Genomic DNA, 24823 nt, shown 5'->3' with positions numbered 1-24823 from the left:
CTCACACCTGCCTCCTGTTTGTCCGCACCCCTGCGGCAAGTTCACCTGGGCGTCCCCATGCTCGCCGGCCCAGCCCAGACCTGACAGGTCATCCATCTGTCAAGTGCGGCCAGTGGGATGTACTCCGTATCAAAGCATCGTACGGGGTTGGCACGTTTTGAGGGATTTCAGTTGCTATTATAGCGATGATTAAACTTTCCCAAGTGTCTGTCTTAGAGCAAGAGAATGAGGAATATTTTACGGTGAAGTCCAGATAATCTTTGGGAATTAGTTTGGCTTTTGCTCCTGATTAATTGCCAACAGGAAGACCCAGGCAAAGGGAAGGAGGAAGGGGTAATCGCTAGGGAAGTCCTGGGGAGGGATTCATGTGGATAGAGAGGAGAGGAGTTTTGTTTCAGGACTGAAAGAAAATATGGGTAGCAAGGTAAACTTGTAGGGAGGCAGGATTTTGAGGTTTCTGTCAGAGGGCTTCTAGTTTTCTATGAAAAAGGGGTAAAGCCATCTGCTTAGAATGAGGAGGGGATTGCTGGAGTAGAAGCTAGAGAGACCCACTGTGGGAAGAAAGTGAACCTGAGAAGCACAGTAGGGCTCGCCTGCCTGGTGGGATGAGAACTTGTCTCACTTTTAATGACTGCATCTGTGTAGGTCTAGGTTAATGTTGGGATCTGAACAACAGCCTTGAGGGGTAGCTGTCAACTCTCCATTTTACAGTGGAGAACACAGACTCAGGGACTGGGTAGCTCTGCAGGGTTGAGACTTAGACATGGACTGACTTGGCCTCCAAGTCTGTTGCTTCTCTACAAGGCTGACCCTCCTAATTTGGACTTGAAAACCAGAGCCTTCTAAGCCCACGGATTCTTATTGGACATTATGCATTTTGGTTATATGTACAAAAAAAAGCGAAGATATCCAATGAGGGTCCAGGGGGCTTTCCTGAGAGTGAAGTGCCAGGAAAACTGTCCTTAGCATTGACCACTTTTCCTACTTCCTGGTTGTCACAGGGGCTCTAGATCAGAAAGTTTCCCAATAGCCAAGTTATGTTATACTTACTATTCACCATAAATATTTGATGAATATTTAAACAAATGGTGATGTCTTCTATAATGTGTATAATGCTACTCCTTTATTTTGTTCAGGACTAGAAATATAGTCAGTTCCTCTTTTGTGGAGCAGGGGATAGTAACCATTAGATCATCTTCAGATATACCTTTTAAGCTTATTGAGACTTCTGGGTTTTTTTTCTTAAGTCGTCCACTGTAGGTGTGCGAAGTGTTTCTGTTATCCCACAAAGCGAAGAATAAGAAGAAGGCCCCGAAACCTAACCATCTTGAATCTCCCCGAAGATGTGCTCTTTCACATCCTGAAATGGCTTTCTGTTGGGGACATCCTCGCCGTCCGAGCTGTAAGTCCCCTGATGAAAATAATGTCAGCCCCAGTACCATCAAGGCTTTGTGTTCTTAAATGTCAGAACTAAACTTTGGCTACAAAGAAGGGCAGAGGAAAAAAGAATGATATTGTTACTAGATTCTCCACGATGCTCCTGTTCCAGTTATCGGAACAGCACACTGAGCCTCTGTTCATTGCAATGTTGACAGAGAAAGTACCCTTTTATGGCAGTAACATTTGCATCCCTTAAGAAATAAGATTGAATTTAACATAATAAAATATATTCTTGAGAATAAATCCCATGTAACATTCAACACTGAAATGGACTCTGGGAGCTATTTTCTAGATATTGGAACTACAGCCTCACTTTGACTTAACCTAGGGTATACAGTGAATTCGTGGGAAAATCCCAACAAGAACCCCATTTCCTGACTCCCAAAGCCACCTCCATTGCAGGAATAACACACTTTATGAAGGCCCTGGAGTGCTGAATTTCCAGTGGCAGTGGAAACTTTAGCACCTAAAATGCTTACCTGTGCTCAGAGTGCTGGCCCTATATCTGCCCAGGGCACAGGCTCCTGTCCTACCAGAGGCAGCCATCACGGGTGTCAGTCTTTCCTTCAAGTTGCTGTGACCTTAGGCCACGCTCCCACTAGCAGGTTCCAGGTCGAGAAGCACAAAGCAGATTTCTGCCCTGCCCTGTTTTCCCCCATTTAGGTTGAGTTTCCCCAACCCTTGCTGGCATATACCTCTGCAGAAGTGTTGGCACCGCTTTCTCAACCTGGGTGCTTGTTTCTCCCTTCTAGGACCATTGTCCCCCAACCCCCTTTAGAACCTCAGAGAAACTCGTTTCTAGGCTCTTTTCTCTATTCAAAGCAACTATTACTTTTATACACAGAGACTGGTGTCCTTTGCTACTTGGGATCAGGAGAAAGACAGGAGACCACCCTATGTCTATGTCCTGTCTTCAAAAACCTTCAGGAATGGGGCTTACAGGTGATCCCTCAGTAATGTACCCCTGGCTTCCATTGTTCTGTAGGTGCATTCCCACCTGAAGTACCTGGTGGACAACCATGCCAGTGTGTGGGCATGTGCCAGTTTCCAGGAGCTGTGGCCTTCTCCAAAGAACCTGAAGCTTTTTGAAAGGTATCTTTGCTCCCTTGAACAGCTCAGTTTTCTCCTGCTTTTGGGCCTCCTGGTATACCAGCCCGTGTCCCAAGACCTGGTTCAGTAACAATTTTCCTGCTACCCTGCTGCTGTGTCCCATGGCATTGCTTCATCCCCTGGCAAGTGACTGGGACTGTAGACCTCACCTACTGAGCAACACGACTTTCAGCAGGCTGTGTCATCGGTCATCCTCTCTATACCACTGACTCAGGCCTACTATGCCTCCAGAGGGTCGCCCTTGGGCTATGACCCATTCCCACATGACCCTATGCAAGTCACTTTCCTGTGGAAACTTCACTCAACCTTCTTTTCCTTTGGTCAAAGCCATGTGATTTCAGTCCTACAGCTTTTCACTCCCTGGCTGATCCCACCCCAGGCCTGGGACCTGTAGGCCCCCAACCAGTCCACCGTCCGGGTGTGCAGATGGTCCTAGGCAGGCCGCTCCTGGGACCAGACTCAGCTTGGACTTCTTCATTTAACAAACTAAGAAACCCACAGTTTGGAAGGGGATTTTCCTGACTGGGGTTCACTCTGGCCCTCATTCACCTGAGTTGCCAGAAATCCAGAAAGATGGCCAACAAGTGTAGGACGGCCATGTTGCCTTGTCCACGTTTGAGCTGCTTCTTGATAAAATGTATGTATTTCTTATTGAGACATAATCATACACACCATACAATTCACCCATATGCTCATTGGTTCTTAGTATATTCAGAGTTGTGCAAACGTCACCACTCTCTATTTTGAGGACATTATCATTATTCAAAGAAAGAACTCTGTACTCATTAGTAGTCACTCCACAATTCCTGAAACCCTTGGCAACTCCTAATCAGTTTTCTATCTCTGTGGTTTTGCCTATTCTGAACATTTCATATGGAATCATATAATATGTGACCTTTTATGACTGGCTTCTTTCATGGGTCCTGATGTTTTCAAGGATCACCTGTGTCATAGCATGTGATAGATAATTCGTATTTGGCTATATTTCTTTACAAAAAGTTTCTATTCAGAAAATAGATACTGTATTCGAGTGCTGTGTGCTTCATAACTTTTGTGGCATCAAATAGTGTGATGTTTTATGTTCCTAATGTTTTAGGGCTGCTGAAAAGGGAAATTTTGAAGCTGCTGTGAAGCTGGGCATAGCCTACCTCTACAATGAAGGCCGTAAGTCCTCATCCCACTTGGGTGATTACCCTTTAGATAAGCATGAGCCTTTGACCCTGTCGACAGACACTCCCGGTGTTAGCAGTTCAGCTGCTGTTCTTGCCATATCTGATGGTCTGCCTTCCTGTCCCTGCTCAGGAACTTATGCCCAGATGTATCCTGCTGAGGGACTCATTGGTCATGTTCTGACTGTAGGTTATGCAGAGTCACCTCTTTTTTTAGCAAACCCTATAATTTTGGTTGACAAAGCATGGGTCTGAGCTAGAGACTCAGGAGGGGGCTACTTGGATCCTGCCCTCTGTCCAGTTATCACTGAAGCCCATGGATACACGTCAGTTCCTCTCCTTGGCCATCCTCTGTGGAACTCTGGGGCAGAGGTCAACTGCCTAATTCCACAGGGTGTCAGTAACACAGGTATGAAGCAGGTACAAGCAGGTCAGAACTGGCCTGGTGCCTGGATTCCTTCTTCCCCAAAGACCGGGTGCTCCTTGAATGAGCCTCATGCAGCCTTTCCTTCTACTAATTCCTGCTTTTCTGCTTAGCACCCCAAAGGTTGAACCCATGGTCTAATATCAACTCCCAAAACACATAAAGATGGGTGTAGCCCATTATGTGTTCCTACTTCTAAAAGATCTGGTGTCTTGCTAGGAGGTAGTCCCTGCCCTTGGCCAACTGACAGGATTGTTGCGACCGAGAGACTATGAGGTCACCCTTCCTCCAGGCTTAGAAGAGCCGAGGTCCTGCCATCTCCCTCCCTTCCAGAGCACTTTGCAGACATAATTCACACACCATACAATTCATCCATCTAAAGTGTGTGATTCCATGGTTTTTAGTACATTCAGTGTGCAACCATTGCCACTGTCTAATTTTAGAACATTCTTGTCCCCAAAAGAACCTCCACCCCAGACTCATTAGCAGGGGCAGGCCGTGTTTCCCAGCTGGAGGGAGGTTGGGGCATGAAGCCTCTATGGGGCACTCCTTCCCCTGACCTTCAGAATCTGGGCTTCTGGGAAGACCCTAGCAGGGGCATCAAAACCTGCCCATTCTAGACCTTAACAAAGTAGGGGTAGAAGAGGAAGAAGCCGCTATCCTGGAGGGCCCTTGTCCTCTAAAACACCAGCAATTTTGCACTGTGGTGGCCTTAAGGTTTTAGACTTTCCAGAAAAGACTGTGGAGAACTTTCCACTTTTCATCCCTGAGAGATATCCCAGGATTCTGCTCTGTCCATCCCACAGTGTCTGTGTCTGACGAGGCCCGTGCAGAAGTAAATGGCCTGAAGGCCTCTTGCTTCTTCAGTCTCGCTGAGCGCCTGAACATGGGTGCCGCACCCTTCATCTGGCTCTTCATCCGCCCACCGTGGTCAGTGTCTGGAAGCTGCTGCAAGGCCGTGGTTCACGAGAGCCTCAGGGCAGAGTGCCAGCTGCAGAGAGTGAGTCCTGGTGAGAGGGCAGCACCTGTGAGTCTACCTGCTGGACCCTGGGTCACAGACAAACCCTGAGGGTAGGCCCTGGTGACCATGGGAAGTCAGGAACCAGAGGGAAGTGGAGGAGCAGAAAATTGAGAGTGCAGATATGGGAGACCTGGTAGGAGAAAAGGAGGCTGTAGAACCAGGGTGGACTGCAGGGCTCTGGGGAGATGTGCTGACAGCTAGAAACACAAGGCCTGAGGCTGTGTACAGTAGTTAGAGCTGAAGACTAAAATCGAGGAGTGGTCCTCTGCAGGGCAGGAGGCCAGATAGCAGGACCATGAGCACTGACCGAGGACACATAGACTGGGGAAGGGCAGCTCCCTGGCAGTTCTCTCTGCTGGTAATCACACTTTCTCTCTCTTTTTTAAAGAGTCACAGAGCATCCATACTGCATTGCTTGGGCAGAGTGCTAAGTCTTTTTGAGGTGAGTGCGTTGTTCACTACACTTGGACTTGGCACTGCTAGAAATATCGCTGGCTGATATCCAGGAAGTACATGAAGAGTAGCAGGTTGCCTGAGCCCATGGGTTCGAGATCAGCCTGGGCAACATGGTGAGATCTCATCTCTATAATAAATTAAAAAATTAACCTGGCATGGTGGCGCACACCTATAGTTCCAGCTACTTGAAAGGCTGAGGTGGAAGGATCGCCTGAATCCAGCAGTTTGAGACTACAGTGACCGTGAGCATGCCACTACCCTCTAGCCTGGGTGACAGAGTGAGACTCTGACTCAAAAAAAAAATTGGGTGTCTGGGGCCCAAAGCAAAAGCCAAGTCCTGCCAGGAGGGGCCTCTTAGAGCTAGGTGGTATGTGACCCAGGCCACACGCTCAGATCCTGGCTCCACCCTTACTACATGTGAGACTGAGTTCTATGGCTTGGCTCCTGGATGATAGTGAGAATTGCCATGTAGATTGCAGGAGCAACTGAACAAATGGTGCCAGCTTACTTGTCTAACAGCTCTGCTATGGTGGTCCTCTCCTGCCATTCACACAGAACTTTCTACTCTTGATGTCCCAGTGTGCTTTGTGATGAGTGAACCCCTTTTGCAGCAAATTTAGAAACAGTAGTGGCTTCTAGTAACCAGCATGGCGAAAGCATCAGAGAGGAATGCTGAGAGGAAAAGTTCCAAGAGCCTCTGGCACTGTCCAGGCAGTTCAGGGTGGTTCCTTTGGCAGCAGGTGTGAAGAACAGGCCCTTGAGTGGCTCAAAACCAAGCTGGGGATCCCACAGGCCCAGCCCAAACACAAACCTCATCCCAGAGGAAAGAAAGGCCTCTGCAGCCCCAGCTCTGAGTTCACACTCCTCATTAGTTGTCGAATGGTATATCTTTAGAAAAGTCATTTCCACTCTGATTTAGTTAATTCATGCTATCAAATACAAGAGGCGTGCGTGTGATTATTTAGGAGTGTGGAGAGGGAAGAGAATGGTTAGTAGAATAATCTACTGTTAAATAAGGAGTAAGAATCAACTGTGACTGGGTGTGGTGGCTTATACCTGTAATCCTAGTACTTTGAAAGCCCAGGAGTTTGAGACCAGCCTGGGCAACACAGCAAGACCCTGTCTCTACAAAAAAAAAATTAAAAAATCAGCCAAGGCCAGGCGCGGTGGCTCAAGCCTATAATCCCAGCACATTGGGAAACCAAGGTGAGAGGATTGCCTGAGCCCACGGGTTCGAGACCAGCCTGGGCAACTTGGCGAAATCTCATCTCTACAATAAATCAACAAAAATTAGCTGAGCATGATGGCACATGCCTGTAGTTCCAGCCACTTGGAAGGCTGAGGTGGAAGGATCACCTAAGCCCAGCAGGTCGAGGCTGCAGTGGCCGTGAGCATGCCACTGCACCCCATCCTGGGCATCAGAGAGAGACTCCAATTCAAAAAAAAAAAAAAAATCAGCCAAGCATAGTGGCACTTGCCTATAGTCTCAGCTAGCTACTCGGGAGGCCAAAGCAGGAGGATCGCATGAGCTCAAAAGCTTGAGGCTGCAGTGAGCTGTGATCATGCCACTGTACTCCATCCTGAGTGAGAGAGCAAGACCCAGTCTCTTAAAAAAAAAATCAACTGTGCTTGAACTTATTCCAGGATGAAGATAAGAAGCAGCAGGCCCATGACCTGTTTGAAGAGTCCGCTAATCAGGGATGTCTGACCAGCTCGTACCTTCTTTGGGAAAGTGAAAGGAGTACAGATGTGAGTGGACCTAGTTGGGGAGAGGAGGAATGACATTGGCCGAAGGCATGGTCTCTAAACTGGCCCTTGGATGAGGTTCCATCAGCAAAAGGGAGGATCCTCTTACAGCTCCTGGCCTTTCAGTCCTGGGAGCCACTGGTCAGCCAGCAGCTGTTGGTGCCCCCAAAAATGACACCATCATTTGGGGCATAAAAGATAGAGAGCTAGATAGTCAGGGACCTTCTGGGCTTTGGTGCTAAGGTTTCCCAAGAAGAACTTGCATACAACCATATAACGACGCAGTAGGCCGGGCATGGTGGCTCACACCTATAATCCCAGCACCCTGGGAGGTCAAGGTGGGAATATTGCTTGAGCCCAGGAGTTCAATACCAGCCTGGGAAACATAGTGAGACCTCATCTCTATAAAAAAATTTAAAAATTAGTCTAGTGTGGTGGCATATGCCTGTAGTCCCAGCTACTTGGGAGGCTGAGGAGAACGAGTTGCTTGCCTAAGCCCAGGAGCCTGACTGTAGTGAGCTATGATGCCACTGCACTCCAACCTGGGCAACAGAGTGAGGCCCTGACTCAGGAAAAAAAACAGTGATTTTTCATTGACAGATGTCAGATCCTGGACGATGCCTCCACAGCTTCCGGAAACTCAGGGACTATGCTGCCAAAGGCTGCTGGGAAGCACAGGTAACATGGGAGACTGGAGTGATGTGGGGAGCAGGATGACATGGGGGGCTGGCCTTTTTTAACCTTGGTGCAAGACTTCCTGGGCTCTGACACTGGAAGTCGGGACTGTGGGATACAATAAGATCCGTCTAGGATTGGGCATGTGGCTCAAGCCTGTAATCCCAGCGTTTTGGGAGGCGTAGGCAAGAGGCTTGCCTGAGCTTAGGGGTTCTAGACCAGCCTGAGCAACATGGTGAGACCTTGTCTCTACAATAAATTAAAAAAAAAAAATTAGCTGGGCGTGGTGGCACATGCCTGTGGTTCCAGCTATTTGGAAGGCTGAGGCAGAAGGGTCACTTGAGCCCAGTAGGTCGAGGCTGTGGTGGCCATCGAGCGTGTCACTGCACTCCAGCCTGGGCAACAGAGTGAGACTCTGACTTAAAAAAAAAAAAAAGATCTGTCTAGCACTAGAGCCAGATCGTAAAGGAGTTTAACTCTTGGGTGCACAGGGTGAAGAGCCTGGAAATGCTTCACTCTCTCTGCCATCCTCCCTTGCCTCTAAAGCAGCCAGCCTTCTCATCTTTAAGTGCTTATGGGCTACACCTACAGTCAGAATTCACACCACTCATGAAAATAGTGCTATAAGTCAAACTTATCTTGACAATGAAACTTGAGGCTGTTTGAGAGCAGAGGGGTATGTGGCACGCTCTCCAGTGCTTGCTAGCCCCTTGCCTGTCATGTGATTTGCTCACCAAGTCATCTGTGCTAGAACCAGAAAGTCCAGGATTTGTAGTAGTTGTTCACTATACTCTCTCCCCTTGCTGCTGTAAAGAAGTCTTTCATTAAAACAAACCAAAGAAAGCCCCCTTTTGCCAAGTGGGGAGAAACTCATTGTTGTTGCCCTGCCAAGTGGGTAGCAGAGTGTCATCCATGCTCAAACACTAGGGAAGAAATCACAAACCAGTAGATGGTCTAGCCAGATGTGTCAGAATATCATGGGGTCCATGTCTGAGAAGACGTCAGTAAATTTACAAGAAATATAACAATGTAGTTCTATTAGAAGTTCAGGGTAATCAGTTAGAATAGTGAGGGCCGGGTGTGGTGGCTCAAGCCTGTAATCTCAGCACTTTAGGAGGCCATGGAGAGAGGATTACCTGAGCCCAGGGGTTCAAGATCAACCTGGACAACTTGGTGAGACCTTGTCTCTACAATGTATCAAGAAATTATCTGGGCATGGTACTGTGCGCCTGTAGTTCCGGCTACTTGAAAGGCTGAGGTGGTAGGATCGCCTGAGCCCAGCAGGTTTTAACTAGTTGAATTTATTCCCTCTTACTTGAGAATCTACTAAGGCTTTCAACTTCTATCAGGGTCTCACTATTTTTTATTTTTTTTTAGAGTCAGAGTCTTACTCTGTCACCCAGGCTGAAGTGCAATGGCATGATCATAGATCACCCACATCCTTAACCACCTGGGCTCAGGTGACCCTCCCACCTCAACCTCCCAAATAGCTGAGACTACAGACATGAACCACCATGCCCAGATAATTTTTTGTAGAGATGACGTCTCACCATGTTGCCTAGGCTATTTATTCAAAAAAGAAGAAGAGTTAAAAATGTTAGCCATACTTGTTCCAGAATGTTGAGAAGGGTTACTTAGAAAGTATATAAATAGATGTTTTCTACCTGGATGGACCTTTGCTTTGGAAATGGAAAGTCCCAGAATGGCTGCTGCCTCTTTCTCATTTTCATGGTCTTTCCTTCCTCAGCTGTCATTAGCCAAAGCCTGTGCAAATGGAAACCAGCTTGGACTAGAAGCAAAAACCTCCACTGAGATAGTCTGCCAGCTATTCCAGGCTTCCCAAGCCGTCAGTAAGCAGCAGGTCTTCTCTGTGCAGAAGGGACTCAACGATACAATGAGGTGAGGCATGTGAGCCAGAGCTTCTGATCAGCTGGCAGAGTGACAGCCAACCTTCGGGCAAAGGGGACTGTTTCTGCTTAACCTAAATCCCCTGTCACGGGGCAGTGTGATATTCTGTAATCAACCCACCAGCTCCCTCATTTTTGTGTGTGTGTGCTTGCGTGTACACATGCTTTCTAAAACCAGTAATACCTAAGTTATCCAGGATTTTGAGGAAGAAAATACCCTCTTCCAGTCTCTCCAGTTTTCTTTTCTTGTGCCACAGAATGTGTTGAACTGCTTTAAGCGTCTTTCTAAAACGGTAGAATTCATATCTGAAGCCAAAACACAGTCTTCTCTATGACCCGTCTTTGCAAGCATCAGGGTGTTGTGTGGAAGTCAGTGGCCGTCGGGAGCCCTGCGGAGCCCTGCTCTCTGGGACAGCTGCTGTGACACTCCATTGTGACCTGCATCTTCCTGTGGGTCCATTTTCCTCTGAGGTTTGGAGATAACCAGCTTTTACACTAGGTCACAGAACACGTTAAAGAGTAAAATGGAAAATGTGACTAATTCCTCAAGCTTACACATGATACAATTTGGATTTACAATGGGCAGCCTCTGGCTACCCTTCCAGCAAACAATACCAAGCACATAGTAAGTACTCAAGTGCTCAGTAAATGTTCACAGATTTAGAAAATGATCAAATAAAGAAAAAGAAACAAAAAGATTTTTTTTTGAGTTGGAGTCTCACTCTGTTGCCCAGGCTGGAGTGCAGTGGCATGCTCATAGCCACCCCGGCGTCAATCTTCCAAGTAGCCGGAACTACAGGCATGTGTGCTACCATGCCCGGCAATTTTTTTTTTTTTTTTTTTTTTTATTGTAGAGACGAGGTCTCACCAAGTTGCCTGGACTGGTCTCGAGCCCATGGGCTCAGGCAATCCACTCGCCTCGGCTCAAAATTTTAAATAAATAAAAGTGATCGTTCCCCCCACCCCAGAGGCTTGATCTGTCACTCACACATTCACTCACACACACAGCCTCAGGGAGGCTGACCCCATTACCCCCATGTTAAATGGCACCCAGCTGGAGTGCTTCTGTGTCCTATGCCTGTGGAGTGGCAGTCCCACCCTATATCCTTCCCTTTCAGCCCTTCCTGCTTTCTGTTGGAAGGAATATGCTAATAACACCTTTTTTGAGTTGGAGTCTCACTCTGTCACCCAGGCTGGAGGGCAGAGGCACGCTCCCAACCACCGCAGCCATAACCTGCTGGGCTCAAACGATCCTTCTGCCTCAGCCTTCTAAGTAGCTGGAACTACCGGCACGCGCCACCATGCCCGGCTTATTTTTTGATTTATTGTAGAGATGAGGTCTCGCCAAGTTGTCCAGACTGGTCTCGAACCTGCAGGCTCAGGCAATCCTCTCACCTCGGCCTCCCAAACTGCTGGGATTATAGACATGAGCCACTGCGCCCAGCCTTGATAATACCTTCTAACCCTCTTAGTCTGTCTGCTTTTTTGTTTTTGTTTTTTTTTGCTTTTTACTGTTGCTATTCATTTTATGTGTGTAGGTTATCTATTTTTACATAAGTTTAACCAATTTAAAGTCTACAATTCATTGACTCATTGGTCTATTTTGGCTGGGCACAGTAACAGTGTGTATAAAGCCTGCACTTTGGGAGGCGGAGACGAGAGGATTGTCTGAGCCCAGGGGTTTGAGACCAGCGTGGACAACTTGGAGAGAACTTATCTCTACAATAAATAAAAAAATTAGCTGAGCGTGGTGGCACATGCCTATAACTCCAGCTACCTGGAAGGCTGAGGCGGACAGGTCACCTGAGCCCAGCAGATCAAAGCTGCAGTGTTCCATGAGCATGCCACTGCACTCCAGCCTGGGCGACAAAGTGAAACTATGACTCAAAAAACAAACAGGCAAACAAAAACATTGGCCTATTTAGTCTATTTTAGAAATCAGATCATTAAGCTTGTTATATCCATCTGCTTCAGGGCGCTTTCTAGTCTGTTCACAGTAGTGTCCAGTTTAAACCTTAAACACTTGAGCCTTGCATGCTCTTCATTCTGGAGGAAAATAGAGGCTTATCTGCTCCTCCCCTTCTCCTCAGCCCCCTTGTGGACTGAGACCTTGTCTGTCACCCCTCTAACAGTCAAGCAGGTTTCTGGGTAAGTGAAGATGAGAGCTCCATGCATGGGCCTGGTGGCTCTTGCTTTAGCTGGGGGCCTGATTCTGCTCCGTTGCAGAGCACTGTGAGCAGTGACCCAGATGAGTGAGCTGTCCCACAGGGGAGTTCAGGTTTGCAGAAGAATCAAAGTTCTGTCTACCTTTGAGTGACTTTTCTGTTGACCTGGGGCCTGTGGTCCAACCCCAGCCCTAGTGCACAACCTACCTTCCCCACTACCTGCAGGCCCTGAGGGTCAGGGTTCATCCTGTGCCGTGAGAAACTGAGGGCTGACTTCACTTTGTGCTAAGATGAAACCCCAAAGTGCTTGCATTTGGGAGCACTGGGAACGTGTGGGCCTGGGAAGGGAGGCCGAGTGCAGAGCAGTGTGAGCCCAGCAGCCTCCCAGGAACAGTCGAGGGACGTGGGGCATGCTTTGGGGGCTGGGACCCACAGGGCTCCCCAGCTTCCTGCAACATGGTGTCTCCAGCCTGGGTTCCGCCAACAGTTCCGCTAATAGCCAGTTCATTTGGTTGGCCCAGCCAGGCCCAGGCAGAAATTGGAGACAGGGACACTTTGAGAACACATGCCCTCGTTTTCAGGGGTGGTGCTCTTTCCACAGGTACATTCTGATCGACTGGCTGGTGGAAGTCGCCACCATGAAGGACTTCACGAGCCTGTGCCTTCACCTAACTGTGGAATGTGTGGACCGGTACCTGCGGAGGAGACTGGTGCCCCGGTACAGACTCCAACTGCTAGGCATTGCCTGTATGGTCATCTGCACCCGGTGAGAATTTCCCTGTGACCTGGAGAGCAGGGATGTGCTGGCCTTTCCCAGGCTCTTGGGGCACCCGTACTTTACGTGTCTGTCGCTCGTTCTTGACTGACATAAATTGTATGTGTCCCACCCACCTGGTTAGACCATGGAGTGTGGAGCTGAGTGTGTAGGTGGCCACTCTGCAGGACGCCTATGTCCAGGCAGCTTGTCCTGGCATGTAGTCTTAGGGCCCAGAGTGTGGCATCACTCTAGCAGGCACAGTCACAGTTGCTGTACCTCTCTGAGGTCGAGTTCTCAAGTCTTGTCACCGGAGTTACCAACTATCCTGGAGTTAGAGGGTCTCACATCCCCTACAGATGCCTCGGCAGAGACCGTGCCCTTGAATAAAGTCTGACACTATCTTTAGGAAAAATGGTTTTAGGCCAGGTGCAGTGGCTCATGCCGGTAATCCTAACACCTTGGGAGGCTCAGATGGGAGAATTGTTTGAGGCCAGGAGTTCAAGACCAGCCTGGGCAACATAGCAAGACACTGTCCCTGCAAAAAAATAAAAATTAGCCTGGCATGGTGACGTGTGCTTGTAGTCCCAGCTACTTGGGAGACTGAGGTGGAAGGATTACCCAAGCCCACGAGTTCGAGGCAGCTTTGAGCCTCTGCACCCCAGCCTAGGTGACAGAGTGAGACCTTGACTCAAACAAAAGGCTGAGATGCCCCCACCCGAGCTCTTAGAGCAGTACATGTCCTGCTCCACACTGGCCATCTTGGTCTCCAGCACAGGGCCAGCTTGCATCTCATCTTTTTGGCATCTGCAGTCTTGTGCCTGCAGATGTGGTCCCTGTGTTCCTGTCCCCCTTGTCAAGCTAATATAAAAACTGCAGAGTTCTCAGGACAGAGCAGCAAATAGAATGGTCCTAGTCCAAGGGAAAGGCACCTTCAGGGACTGTTTGCTGAGAGGATCCTGGGCTCAGAGGATCCCTCTGCCTTAGCCTTCCAAGTAGCTGGAACTTCAGGCGTGCACCACCATGCTTGGCAAATTTTTTAATTTATTGTAGAGATGAAGTCTTGCCAAGTTGCCCAGGCTGGTCTCGAACCCCTGGACTCAGGCAGTCTTCTCACCTCCACTTCCCAAAGTGCTGAGATTACAGGCTTGAGCCGCTGTGCCTGGCTGGCCCTGCCACTCTAACTCTGTCTCTGCCTTGTAGCTCTAATTCCTCTATCCAGTACCTTCTGACCTCCTTCCCTTTGTTGTTGTTGTTTTAGAGACTAGGTCTTACTCTGTCGCCCAGGGTTCTAGAATGCATGGAATGCAGTGGCATGATCATAGCTCACTGCAGGCTCTGACTTGTAGGCTCAAGGGATCCTCCTGCCTCAGCCTCCTGAGTAGCTGGGACTACAGATGTGTGTCAACTTGCCTGGCTATGTCTTTTATTTTTGTAGAGATTATATCTTGCTATGTTACTGAGGCTGGTCTTGACCTCCTGGTCTCAAGCGATCCTCCCACCTCGGCCTCCCCTTTTTATTCCCCTCATTGGCTATAGGCAGCTGGGTCCATTGTGTAACCTTGTTTTGTCACCAAAGCTAAAGCCGTCACTCCCTGCTTACCTTGAAACCTTCAAGAGCCCCAGGCCTCCTAAGCCCCACTTCCGCCTCAGCAAGTGGGCTCCATGCTGAGACCCCTTCTCAATGTTCCAGGTTCATCAGTAAAGAGATCCTGACGATCCGAGAGGCTGTGTGGCTCACGGACAACACGTACAAGTATGAGGACCTAGTGAGAATGATGGGCGAGATCGTCTCTGCCCTGGAAGGGAAGATTCGAGTAAGTGGTGGTTTTTTTGCCCTTGTTAATCACAGTTGTCACTGTGTTGGAGGGCATGAGAGGGACAGGAGGAGCAGTGGGCATCCAGCTGTCCCACTCTGGAAGGATCTCGTACACCCAGAGGGCAGCTGTCTCTGCCATGCCCAAAGCCACAGAGCAAGAGGCTGTGGCTACGTCACATCATCGTACACCCTGGGGCCCTGAATTAGGGCATCTGTGTGAATGTCATCCAGGCCAGACCTTGTGCTGACCCATGCCACAGCATGACACTGCATGGTTTGGAGGGACCCTCTGAGTGCTAAGATCCCATGCCTGCCTCCTGTCTACCTAGGTCCCCACTGTGGTTGATTACAAGGAGGTTCTGCTGACGCTGGTCCCCGTGGCACCAAGAACCCAGCACCTGTGCAGCTTCCTCTGTGAACTCTCCCTGCTGCACACTAGCTTGTCTACCTATGCCCCGGCCCGCCTGGCTGCTGCAGCCCTGCTCCTGGCCAGGTTGACACATGGGCAGAGTAAGAAGTGGCCCTTCCCTGGGGGATTCCTGGTATCAGGGGAAATGCTCCAGTAGAAGGGGGATGTTGGGAGTAAAAACCTGTGTCCATCTATCTTGGAGAAGGGAATGCACTGGAGGGTTAGTTCTCTGTGGGGGTTGGTGGGGTGGGTGGTAAGGAAAGAGACAGCTCTCACTTAAATGTTTCCCAGATTTCTGACCGCGATTGTGCGTGCTCTCTATGTGGAGTCTTTTAAAAGCCATTTTAAGAGAATTCCAACCCTGAGCTTCAGGAAGCTCCATACCAGAACTGCCAGAGTTGTGGGGCAGTAGTGGCAGGACTTCTGTCACAACAGCCCCTGCATCCCTGATCTGCTTTCCTTCTCAGCACAATCCTGGACCACTCAGCTGTGGGACCTCACCGGCTTCTCCTACGAAGACCTCCTGCCATGTGTCCTGAGCCTTCATAAAAAATGGTGAGTGTATAAAGGAAGTGAGTTCTCTGACCAGACTTGGCCAGAGTGGGTAGGACGGAGTGCCATTGAGGGCATTGACTTCCTCCTATGACACTGTCAGTCAACACACACACATCTCCCCACAGTGGGTTTCTTGCAAGACGCCTTCCTCAGAGCTGGCGTGTTACAACTCCAGGGCTGCATTTCCCGTTTCACACTTTTTTCACATATGATGTGTTCAGCAGTTCCTCCTGACCCACACCTCATTCCATAGGCAGCAGAACATGGTAGAAAAAATGAGGCCATCTCCCTGACTCGTGGTAATTTCAGCATAGGACAAATTGTCTCGCTCAGGCGTGGGCACAGAGGCCCCTGGGCCAAATGTGGCCCACCACCTGTTTCCATAAGTGAGGTTTTATTGGCACACTCCTTGGTTTCCATCTTTTCTGTGACTACTTGTGGGCTACAAGGGCTGAGTGTCATGGTTGCAGCGAGACCACATGACAGAGCTGGAAATATGTACTGCTTTCCCTTTTCTGGCAATAGGCTGCTGCCTCTGAGGTTGCTGCTGGGGTAGACAGAACCTCTGTCTCATTGAGAAGATGGAGCCATCAGGCGAGGGGCCCCTCACCACCCAAGCCCATCGTGCTTCTCTGTGCCCCATCCCACCCCTGGCTGGGCTTCCTGCCACCTGCCCCTGTGCCTGCTCTAGCCCTCACCCCATCTGAGCACCTTCACCCTCCTGGGTGGCTTCTGTCAGCCTGTGTTGGTTCATTACAAGCAGTTCATGGGGCCCCTGCCATGGACCAGGCACTGGGTAGAGGCCAGGACAACAGAGATGAATACGGGTGTCAAGTAGTGCCAGAGCAGGAGAGAAAGAAAGCAGGCATAGGCAGACGAGATGGAGCGGGGTGGCATCTGGGTCCCAGGCAAAGAGGAAAGCCATACTAGGGCCTTAGAGCAGACCAGCCCAGGCTGGTGGCTGTGAGTAGAAAGTCAGGATGAGGAGGGGCGCAGAGGACACACATGGGCTGAGCTTGCAGCCCCCTTGGCCATCTCTTCCCTCCTCAGCTTCTGCACAGACTTGTGCCTCCCACTTCTCGGTGCCTGTCTCCCTGGCCTCCCACCGTGACCTCCCCTGGCCAAATCCCCCGGACCTTTCTCCAGCCCACAGTGTGCCAACCCCTTCCTCCCTGGGGTACCTCGGTGTCCCTCTCCAGGCCATGTGGCCTCAGTGTTGGTCTCTCAACCCCAAGAGGCCAGGTAATTCTGGTCTTCTGCCACTCCTCAGACTCTCCCTGGGAGACATAACCACTTCCAAGATTCAGATAACATCTTTTTTTTTTTTGAGTTGGAGTCTCACTCTGTCGCCCAGACTGGAATGCAGTGGCCACTCCCGGCCACCGCAGCCTCGACCTGCTGGGCTCTGGCGATCCTTCCGCCTCAGCCTTCCAAGTAACCGGAATTACAGGCATGTACTACCACGCCCGGCTGATTTTTTGATTTATTGTAGAAATGAGGTCTCGCTGCCCAGGTAGGTCTCGAACCCGCAGTCTCAGGCAGTCCACTCACCTCAGCCTCCCAAAGGTGCAGCATTACAGGCTGAGCCACCGAGCCCGGCTCAGACCACATCTTAACCTTGACCTCTGATCCGAGCCTGAGGCAGCATGACTAAGCCAGTTGTGGTGGACGAGGCCGGTCACCATAGCAGAGGCCTCGGCCAGTCTGTTTCTGCTTCTCCATCCTGCAGGCTGATGACCCTCAGGTCTGATGCAGTTTCCTCACACACTCACACATCTTGGCGTCTGGTCCTCTCTGACCTCCCCTGGCTGAACCTGGAATACCATGGCAGCTACCCCTGAGCATATCCCTTCCGCTAATGCCAACCCAGGACCTCCCTCTCCAACTTCAGAATAAGAGCAGCACCCTCCAGAGTTCTCTCAATCCCTTTGACCAGCCCCTGCTCCTGCCCATTTGCTGTTTCTTTCCCTCCCGGCTGTGCTCCAGCATGGAAACCTGCCAGCATCTCCCACAATTTGGCATGGCTTTTACCCACACTGTTTTCTTTTGCAGTGCTGGACCCTATACCTGCTGGATAAGGAATGAGGGTGATAATCAAAGGGGCAGTGTGTATCCAGCCCCACTTTTGATCATAATAGGAGCACAAATTGTCATCTGACACTGGCTACCAGAAGTTGTTGGGCTGTTTATTCTTTTTCCCCTGAAGAAGTTTTTTTTTCAGTCCAGATAAATTGGAAACATTTTTTTTACATACTAAATTTCCTTTAACTATACGACTTAGCAGGCTTTTCGGCCCAGCACGGTGGCTCACACTTGTAATCCCAGCATTTTGGGAGGCAGAGGCAAGAGGATTGCCTCAGCCCACAGTTCAAGATCAGCCTGGGTGCCTTGGCAAGACCTCATCTCTACAATAAATAAAAAAATAAGCCGGGTGTGGTGGCACATGCCTGTAGTTCCAGCTACTTGGAAGGCTGAGGTGGAAGGCTCGCCTGAGCCCAGCAGGTTGAGGCAGTGATGGCCATGAGCATGACCTGGACAACATTGAGACTTTCACTCAAAAACAAAAACAAAAACAGGCTTTTAGTATATTCACAGAGTTTATTTTAGTATATTCACAGAGACATCACAACAATCAAATTTAGAAAATTTTCAGTACCCACACAAGAAATCCCATACCCTCCAATTCTCCCAACTTCCTTAGCCCTAGACAAAACCACTAATCTGCTTTCAGTCTCTATGGATTTGCCTATTCTGGACATTTTATGTGAACAGAATCATGCAATATGCATTCTTTTGTGCCAAGCTTCTTTCATTTAGCATGTCTTCAAGGTCCATCCGTGTTGTAGTATGTGTCAGTGCTTCATTCCTTTTTTTATGGCTGAGTAATATTCCATAGTGTGGCTAGACTACATTTTGTTTATCTACCCATCCACTGGGGGACATTTGTACTGTGTCCGCCTTTTGGCTATTGTGAATAATTCTACTTTGAACAATCTTGTACAGATTTCTGTGTGAACGTAGGTTTTCATGTCTCTTGGGTCTATACCTGAGGAGAATTGCTGGGTCCTGGGGTAGTTCTATGTTTAACCACTTTAGGAACTGCCAGACTATTTTCCATAGTGACTGTGCCATGTTGCATTCTCACCCCGGGCTGTTTTGAAAGCATGCTGTCCCTTCCCACTTCAGTGAGTTGAGGCTAAATGGGGTGGAGTCCCTCACGTGTCCACCCTACATGTCCGTTTCCAGCTTCCACGATGACACCCCCAAGGACTATAGGCAAGTCTCACTGATGGCTGTAAAGCAGCGATTTGAGGACAAGCGCTATGAAGAAATCAGCCAGGAAGAGGTGCCTCCCCTTCCCTGGTTACCTGGGCATCTCACTGGGGTACCGGAGTGGGGATGGCCAAAGGAAGAGGTGCCTCCCCTCCCTGGTCACCTGGGCATCTCGCTGGGTGAGGATGGGCCTCCCGCTCAGTGCCTCTCCACCCCGCTGACTCTGGCGTTCCCTCAGGTGCTAAGCTACAGCCAGTTGTGTGCAGCGTTAGGAGTAAAACAGGAGAGCCCAGACCCGCCGTCCTTCCTCAGCACAGGGGAGATCCACGCCTTCCTCAGCTCTCCCTCTGGAAGAAGGACCAAACGGTGAGCAAGGCCTGTGTCAAGGCTGCAGTGGATGTTGGTCCATGTGCCAGCCTGAAGCCCTCATGAATGGAGGGCGAGGCTTCTGGGCTCCTCGGGGAGAAGCAGCAGACCCCACATGAATTGCAGCTACGAGTGAGCCAGGCAGTCTGGCCTCAGCCTGGCTCCACCTCAGCCTCCAGCCCCGTGCTCCTTTCTCAGAGGCTGCTACCTCTCTTTGTCTAACCTGGCTCCCTTTGAAGGAAGGTGATCTTGAACACAGTTGAGCCTCTGGCCTGGCCCATGTCCATCATGTGCCGTCCTAGGCCGTTCTGTCCCACATTATTGCTGTCACTCCCATTCAGCATCCTCAGCGCCACTCCCTTGTCTCCTCCCTCACCACCCATGTCTGCCTTTTGCCCTGTCTCCTATCTCCGTGTCCTGGGATAACTCCCCCTCTCCACCTCACCCACCTGGAGAACTCCTATTAATCCTGCAAAGCCCAGATAAGCAGAGCCCTCTTGATGTTGCTGGCACTGCTTCTGTGACTTCTTAGTGCCGTGTGTACCCATGAGCTTCCTGAGGCACTTGGTGAGTGGGTGGTCCCTGTCACAATATGGGACCAGGCCATGCTACCTCCTTGAGTGTTCTGTGGGGAGTGGGCCCGTAGCAGTGGACCATCAACTCTTGCAAATCCCTGAGGAAGCAGTAGGTACAGAAACAGCCTAATTCCCTGCTGCTCCTGCCTCCTGAGAAGTATGACTGCATCTTCCACTGTGCTAAATGCAGGAGACTTGGGCCCCTCCTGATAGGGCCACCATTTACACCTTACTCTACAGACAGCATTCTGAATATCCAGGGACAGGGCTGTCTACCACATACACACATACACATACACACATCTGCTCCAGGAGGTGGGGGTCCCTGGGCCCAGCCGTGTGCCCAGCCTGTGTTAAAGTTGCTTCCCAGAGGCCCTCCACAGCCCTGACAAGTCTTCTAGGAGAGAGGGCCCCACAGGTAACGGTAGGGTGGTTCTATTTTCCCCGCCCCTGCCTGCCCTAGGGTCAGGAAGCAGAAAGGCTCACCTGTTATAGCAACTTCTCCCAGACTCAGGCCCATGCCGAGCACTGCCTGTACCTTATTTAATCAACACTCTGGAAAGTGCCATCTTCCTTCTGCCAGGTTCCAGGGGGCTCTAAGTGGTTGGCCCAGGTCCCACAACTGACCATGGAGGGCCAGGGTTCACGACTAGACGGGCCTGATTGTACCTGAGTCACCCTTCCTCCATCTGGCTAGGCCCTGACCTCCAGGGCTTAAACCTGTTCTGGCTTCATTGATGTTTTCTACTTAGCAGAACTTTCACGAACACACAGTACTGAACCTGGGGACCAGGGTGGACAGGGGTTAGGGGGGTGCAGAGGACCAGGCTGGGCCTCCTGACACTGCCGCCTGTGACCATGGTTCGCTGGGCTCCTCTCAACCTTGCAGGAAGCGGGAGAACAGCCTCCAGGAGAACAGGGGCAGCTTTGTCACCACCCCCACCGCAGAGCTGTCCAGCCAGGAGGAGACACTGCTGGGCAGCTTCCTGGACTGGAGCCTGGACTGCTGCTCTGGCTATGAGGGTGACCAGGAGAGCGAAGGCGAGAAGGAGGGTGATGGTGAGTGTGAGGTTGTGCAGACGGTGGCTCACCCCGAGGGCCTCCTGGCATCTGGCCCCGTGCCCAGCACTTTGAGGAGGAGGGTGTGCAGAGGGCTGGGAAAGGCCAGCTCCTCCCCTGTAGAAAAGCCCTTGAAACACCACAGGAAGGAGTGGATTTAGGCCAAACCTCTCCAGCTCCAGCTGGGTCTGTGTTGGTAGGACCTCATCAAGACCCAGGAGCTAGAGACACTGTCTGGAGTCCATAATCAGACCTTCCTAGAATGTTGTTTGCGATGTGCTCACATGGTATACAGGCCCCCCTGCCAAGTTCCCTGCTGAGATCTGTGCCCCATGCACACCCGCAGGCAGGGGTCCCCTCCCCCATACCCTCCCCAGGAAGTCAGTTTGGGCGAGTGTCAGTTTTCCAGTTGCTTGCTTTAGTGTCCACTCGGAATTAAAGTGGCCAGTTTGTTGTCTTTCTTCACCGTCCTCAGAGTCACAGTGGGCACTCCTCCAAGCTCAACAGAGGCATGTCACCCACAGCTTCTTACCCAAAGGAAAGCAACAGAGGGGACTGTGGCAAGGTGGAGGATATTTGGTCTGGGCTGCCAGGGACCTGATGGCGGGGAGGGGGTCTCCCTTGGTGCTGGGCTGTGGTGTGACCTTCCCCCAACATTTCTGCAGTGACAGCTCCCAGTGGCATCCTCGATGTCACCGTGGTCTACCTGGACCCAGAACAACACTCCTGCCAGGAATCAAGTGATGAGGAAGCCTGCCTGGAGGACGAGGGACACCAGGACCCACACGGCCTGGTGCTGAACGCCCAGATACCTCCAACCCCAGGGCCCAAGCCCCCGCTCTGCCTCAGGAGGGAGCCAGGCAAGGATATCACGACCTCAGGGTACTCCTCCATCAGCAGTGCAAGTCCCACAAGCTCCATGGATGGCTCAGGGGGCCCGTCCCGACCTACCTCAGGGTTGTCCCTGGGCAGCAACTCAAACACACAGCCCTGCCACCATCAGGCCAAGAAATCGTGTTCACAGTGTCGTCCCCCAAGTCCCCTGGAGAGCAATGTTCCCCAGCAACAGGTAAAGAGGAAAAGCCTGTCCATGCACAGTGAGAAAGAGGAGGAAGAAGACATGAACTTGGGCTTTCTGAAGCTGTGAGTGTCAGCGTGTTTGCCGCAGTGAATGTTTACTCGGGAGGGCTGGGGGGCACTGCAGATGCATGCTGTGGAGGCTCCAGGTGGCTGTCGCACAGAGAGCAGGAGAATGTTGCTTTTGGCTACCAAGCTTCTCCAGGGGAGTCCCATGCAAGCTGTCAGAATGTCTAAGTCAGAATGAAAAGCTCCAGTTCTTCTCTTTGGAAAGTTTAGCTTCAAAGCAGTTATGCCACACCATGCGAAAGCTGTCTCTGTCCCCTCCCATCTCTCTCTGTCCCCTCCCATCTCTCACTGTCTCTGGAAACATAAGCCCATGTGTGTTCTGGTCTTCCCAACTCCGTGGAAGCCAGGAGCTGACTGCTTCATGCTCAGAATACATAGAGCCCATGTAGCCTGGTACCACTTGAGCCCCAGCCTGCATCTCTCTGGTTTGAGGCTCCAGTGGACAACTGGCAGCTCTGAGCCCACCACCGTCCTTTTGTCCCCCTTGACCTTGCATGGCCACTCCCTTCTGGATGGTGGCTTTCATGGCAAGGAAACCCATGCCCCTGCACATCAGCATGGACCACACAGCGTGACAACATGGACTGTCTTGACCGTGGGCTCTGTCCTTCTGGCACTCTGCTCATCTCAGAACTCTGTCCCTCTTCCTGGAATAGTTTGTCTGTGTCCCAGCAAAGTATCTGCATGAACATCTTTGTACTGAAGTTCTGGGCCATTCTGTTCTGGTCTTTATTTCTAGACTTCCTTCTTTCATGATGAAAACAAGAAAAATGTAAAATAGAGAGTATTAAATTCCAAAACAACAGATTCCCAACATTATTTAGGCTCAACTGAAAAAAAATCAGACTCCAGCCCCTCAATGCTGTCCTGACACTCTTTATGCAAAAAGACCTTTCCTGGAGAGGTTAGCCAAAAAATGTTAAGTCATTTGTAACATCTGAGGTGACTAAGAAGAACAAAGAAACCCAGAGGCCTTGCCCCTGCTTGATCTCAACTGTGGATCTGTTGTGGGTGCCATGGGGAGAAGGCAGTGCCCCCGCCCTCTTGTGCCAGCCATGGAGACTCAGCTCCATGAAAAGAGAGCCTTGGAGCCAACCACCTAGCACCTGCAATCTGGGCCCTTGACATGGCCTCTCTCCTGGTGGCGTTACCCACTGACATACTCCACTGCGATACACTTTTGTTTCCTCCAGAAATGTAAGAGAGAACCACTTAGCCCGGAGTGTTTCCCAAACACTCTTGAACCAGAAATACAGGGATTAGAGATGTGTGCTTGTAGTGTGTTGATGTCCTGTGGCAGCTGTCTTTTTACTACTGTAAGAGAATTCTGACCACCCTGGGTGGGGCATGGTTGGGGTGAGGAGATCCCAGATATTGGAATTGTAGACCTGTCCTGTCAACTGTGTGCCCTGGGCATGTGTGAGCCTTAGTTTCCTCATATGTAAGATGGGGTGATGATACCTACCTCACAGGGGTGTTGTGAGGATTAAATGTGATGAGGATAGTGGCAAGTGAGTGATGTGCATCCCTTAACTGCCTCAACCCCTTGTCCGTGGGCTCCTTTGTCAGCATCCCACCTTCTGGATGCACTCAATTTCCTGCTTTTTTCCAGCCTGTACCTGAAGGAGAATACCACTCCAGGGGAAACATCCCCAGCAGCCTCTGGCCCTAGCTCCAACCCTAGGGACCAAGCCCCCGCTCTGCCTCAGGAGGGAGCCAGGCAAGGATATCACCACCAGACCTCTAGGGACGTGGCACCACCTGACTGCTGTGGGATCTCCCTGCATCTCCTAAGTGCTGACTGAAGCCTTTCCCCCGCCCCTCCTATGTCACAGAAAAATATGGGAGGTAGGGCAGCCATTGGCCTTCCCCACTGCTGCAGAGGAGCCCGCTCCGCCTGGGTCCCAGTCCCCTTCCTCTTCTCTGCCTGGCTCCTTCCTATTAACTACGAAATGGGCTCGCCTCTCCCATCTTTAAGTAACAACCCCCCAACACAAGTCTGTCTTCCCTGCAGCTATCCTGAGATTTATTTATTTATTTTTGAGTCAGAGTCTCACTCTGTGGCCCAGGCTGGAGTGCAGTGGCACACTCACGGCCACCTCAGCCTCGACCTGCTGGGCTTAGGCGATCCTTCCACCTCAGCTTTCCAAGTAGATGGAACTACAGATGCATGCTACCCCGCCCGGCTAATTTTTGTGATTTGTGGTAGAGACAAGGTCTCACTGAGTTGCCCAGGCTGGTCTCATGAATGTGCTTATTCTTATTATCTCCAACTACATTGGGCGCTGCTACCCTCCTCACTCCCACCCAGCCAGTGTCTGTCCCCACCATCCTCTCCCAGGTGTTCCCTGCATCACTGAAGGCCCTGTCCTCTCCCCATGCTATGGCTACTTACATAGGCCTTGGCAGCAATGCGTGGCCCATGGCGTACTCCTGAGACAGCCTCCTGTGACACTGTACTGCTGTTCCTCGACCTCTGGCAATACTCTGGACTCCATCACCCGCCGCTCACCTCTCCCTATCCATGTATACACTGCTCCACCTTGGGCCACCTTGCCCAGGTGAGCTTCATCCTTGTTCACCTGACACCTCCCTGGATGTCATCACCTCATGTGTTAACACTTTCTAACACGAATCATCCTCACCTCCTCCAGTGACTTTCTTCCTCTGTGTGCCGGACCCTGTGCTGGGTAACCCTGGGGTCAGCAAGGCAGCTCATCCCTTCCTTTTTTTTTTTTTTTTGAGCTGGTGTCT

General features: G+C 50.6%; 1 protein-coding gene across 1 annotated transcript; it reads left to right on the top strand.

Moving 5' to 3' along the window:
* The first annotated feature begins 1252 nt into the window (after positions 1–1252).
* Positions 1253–22070, top strand: CCNF (cyclin F). The gene is made up of 16 exons (XM_021712467.1): positions 1253–1402; positions 2426–2532; positions 3647–3714; positions 4950–5143; positions 5553–5606; positions 7265–7369; positions 7967–8044; positions 9789–9940; positions 12715–12879; positions 14561–14684; positions 15016–15196; positions 15563–15650; positions 18897–18996; positions 19162–19289; positions 20754–20923; positions 21589–22070. Exons 4-16 carry the CDS (start codon positions 5030–5032, stop codon positions 22068–22070), a joined length of 1941 nt encoding a protein of 646 aa, XP_021568142.1. The 5' UTR covers positions 1253–1402; positions 2426–2532; positions 3647–3714; positions 4950–5029.
* The last annotated feature ends 2753 nt before the right edge of the window (positions 22071–24823 follow it).

This window comes from Carlito syrichta, unplaced genomic scaffold (assembly GCF_000164805.1).
Source record: "Carlito syrichta isolate Samal-C Ts95f unplaced genomic scaffold, Tarsius_syrichta-2.0.1 Scaffold303292, whole genome shotgun sequence".
Classification (NCBI taxonomy): domain Eukaryota; kingdom Metazoa; phylum Chordata; class Mammalia; order Primates; family Tarsiidae; genus Carlito; species Carlito syrichta.
This window is presented reverse-complemented; position numbering and strand designations above follow the sequence as displayed.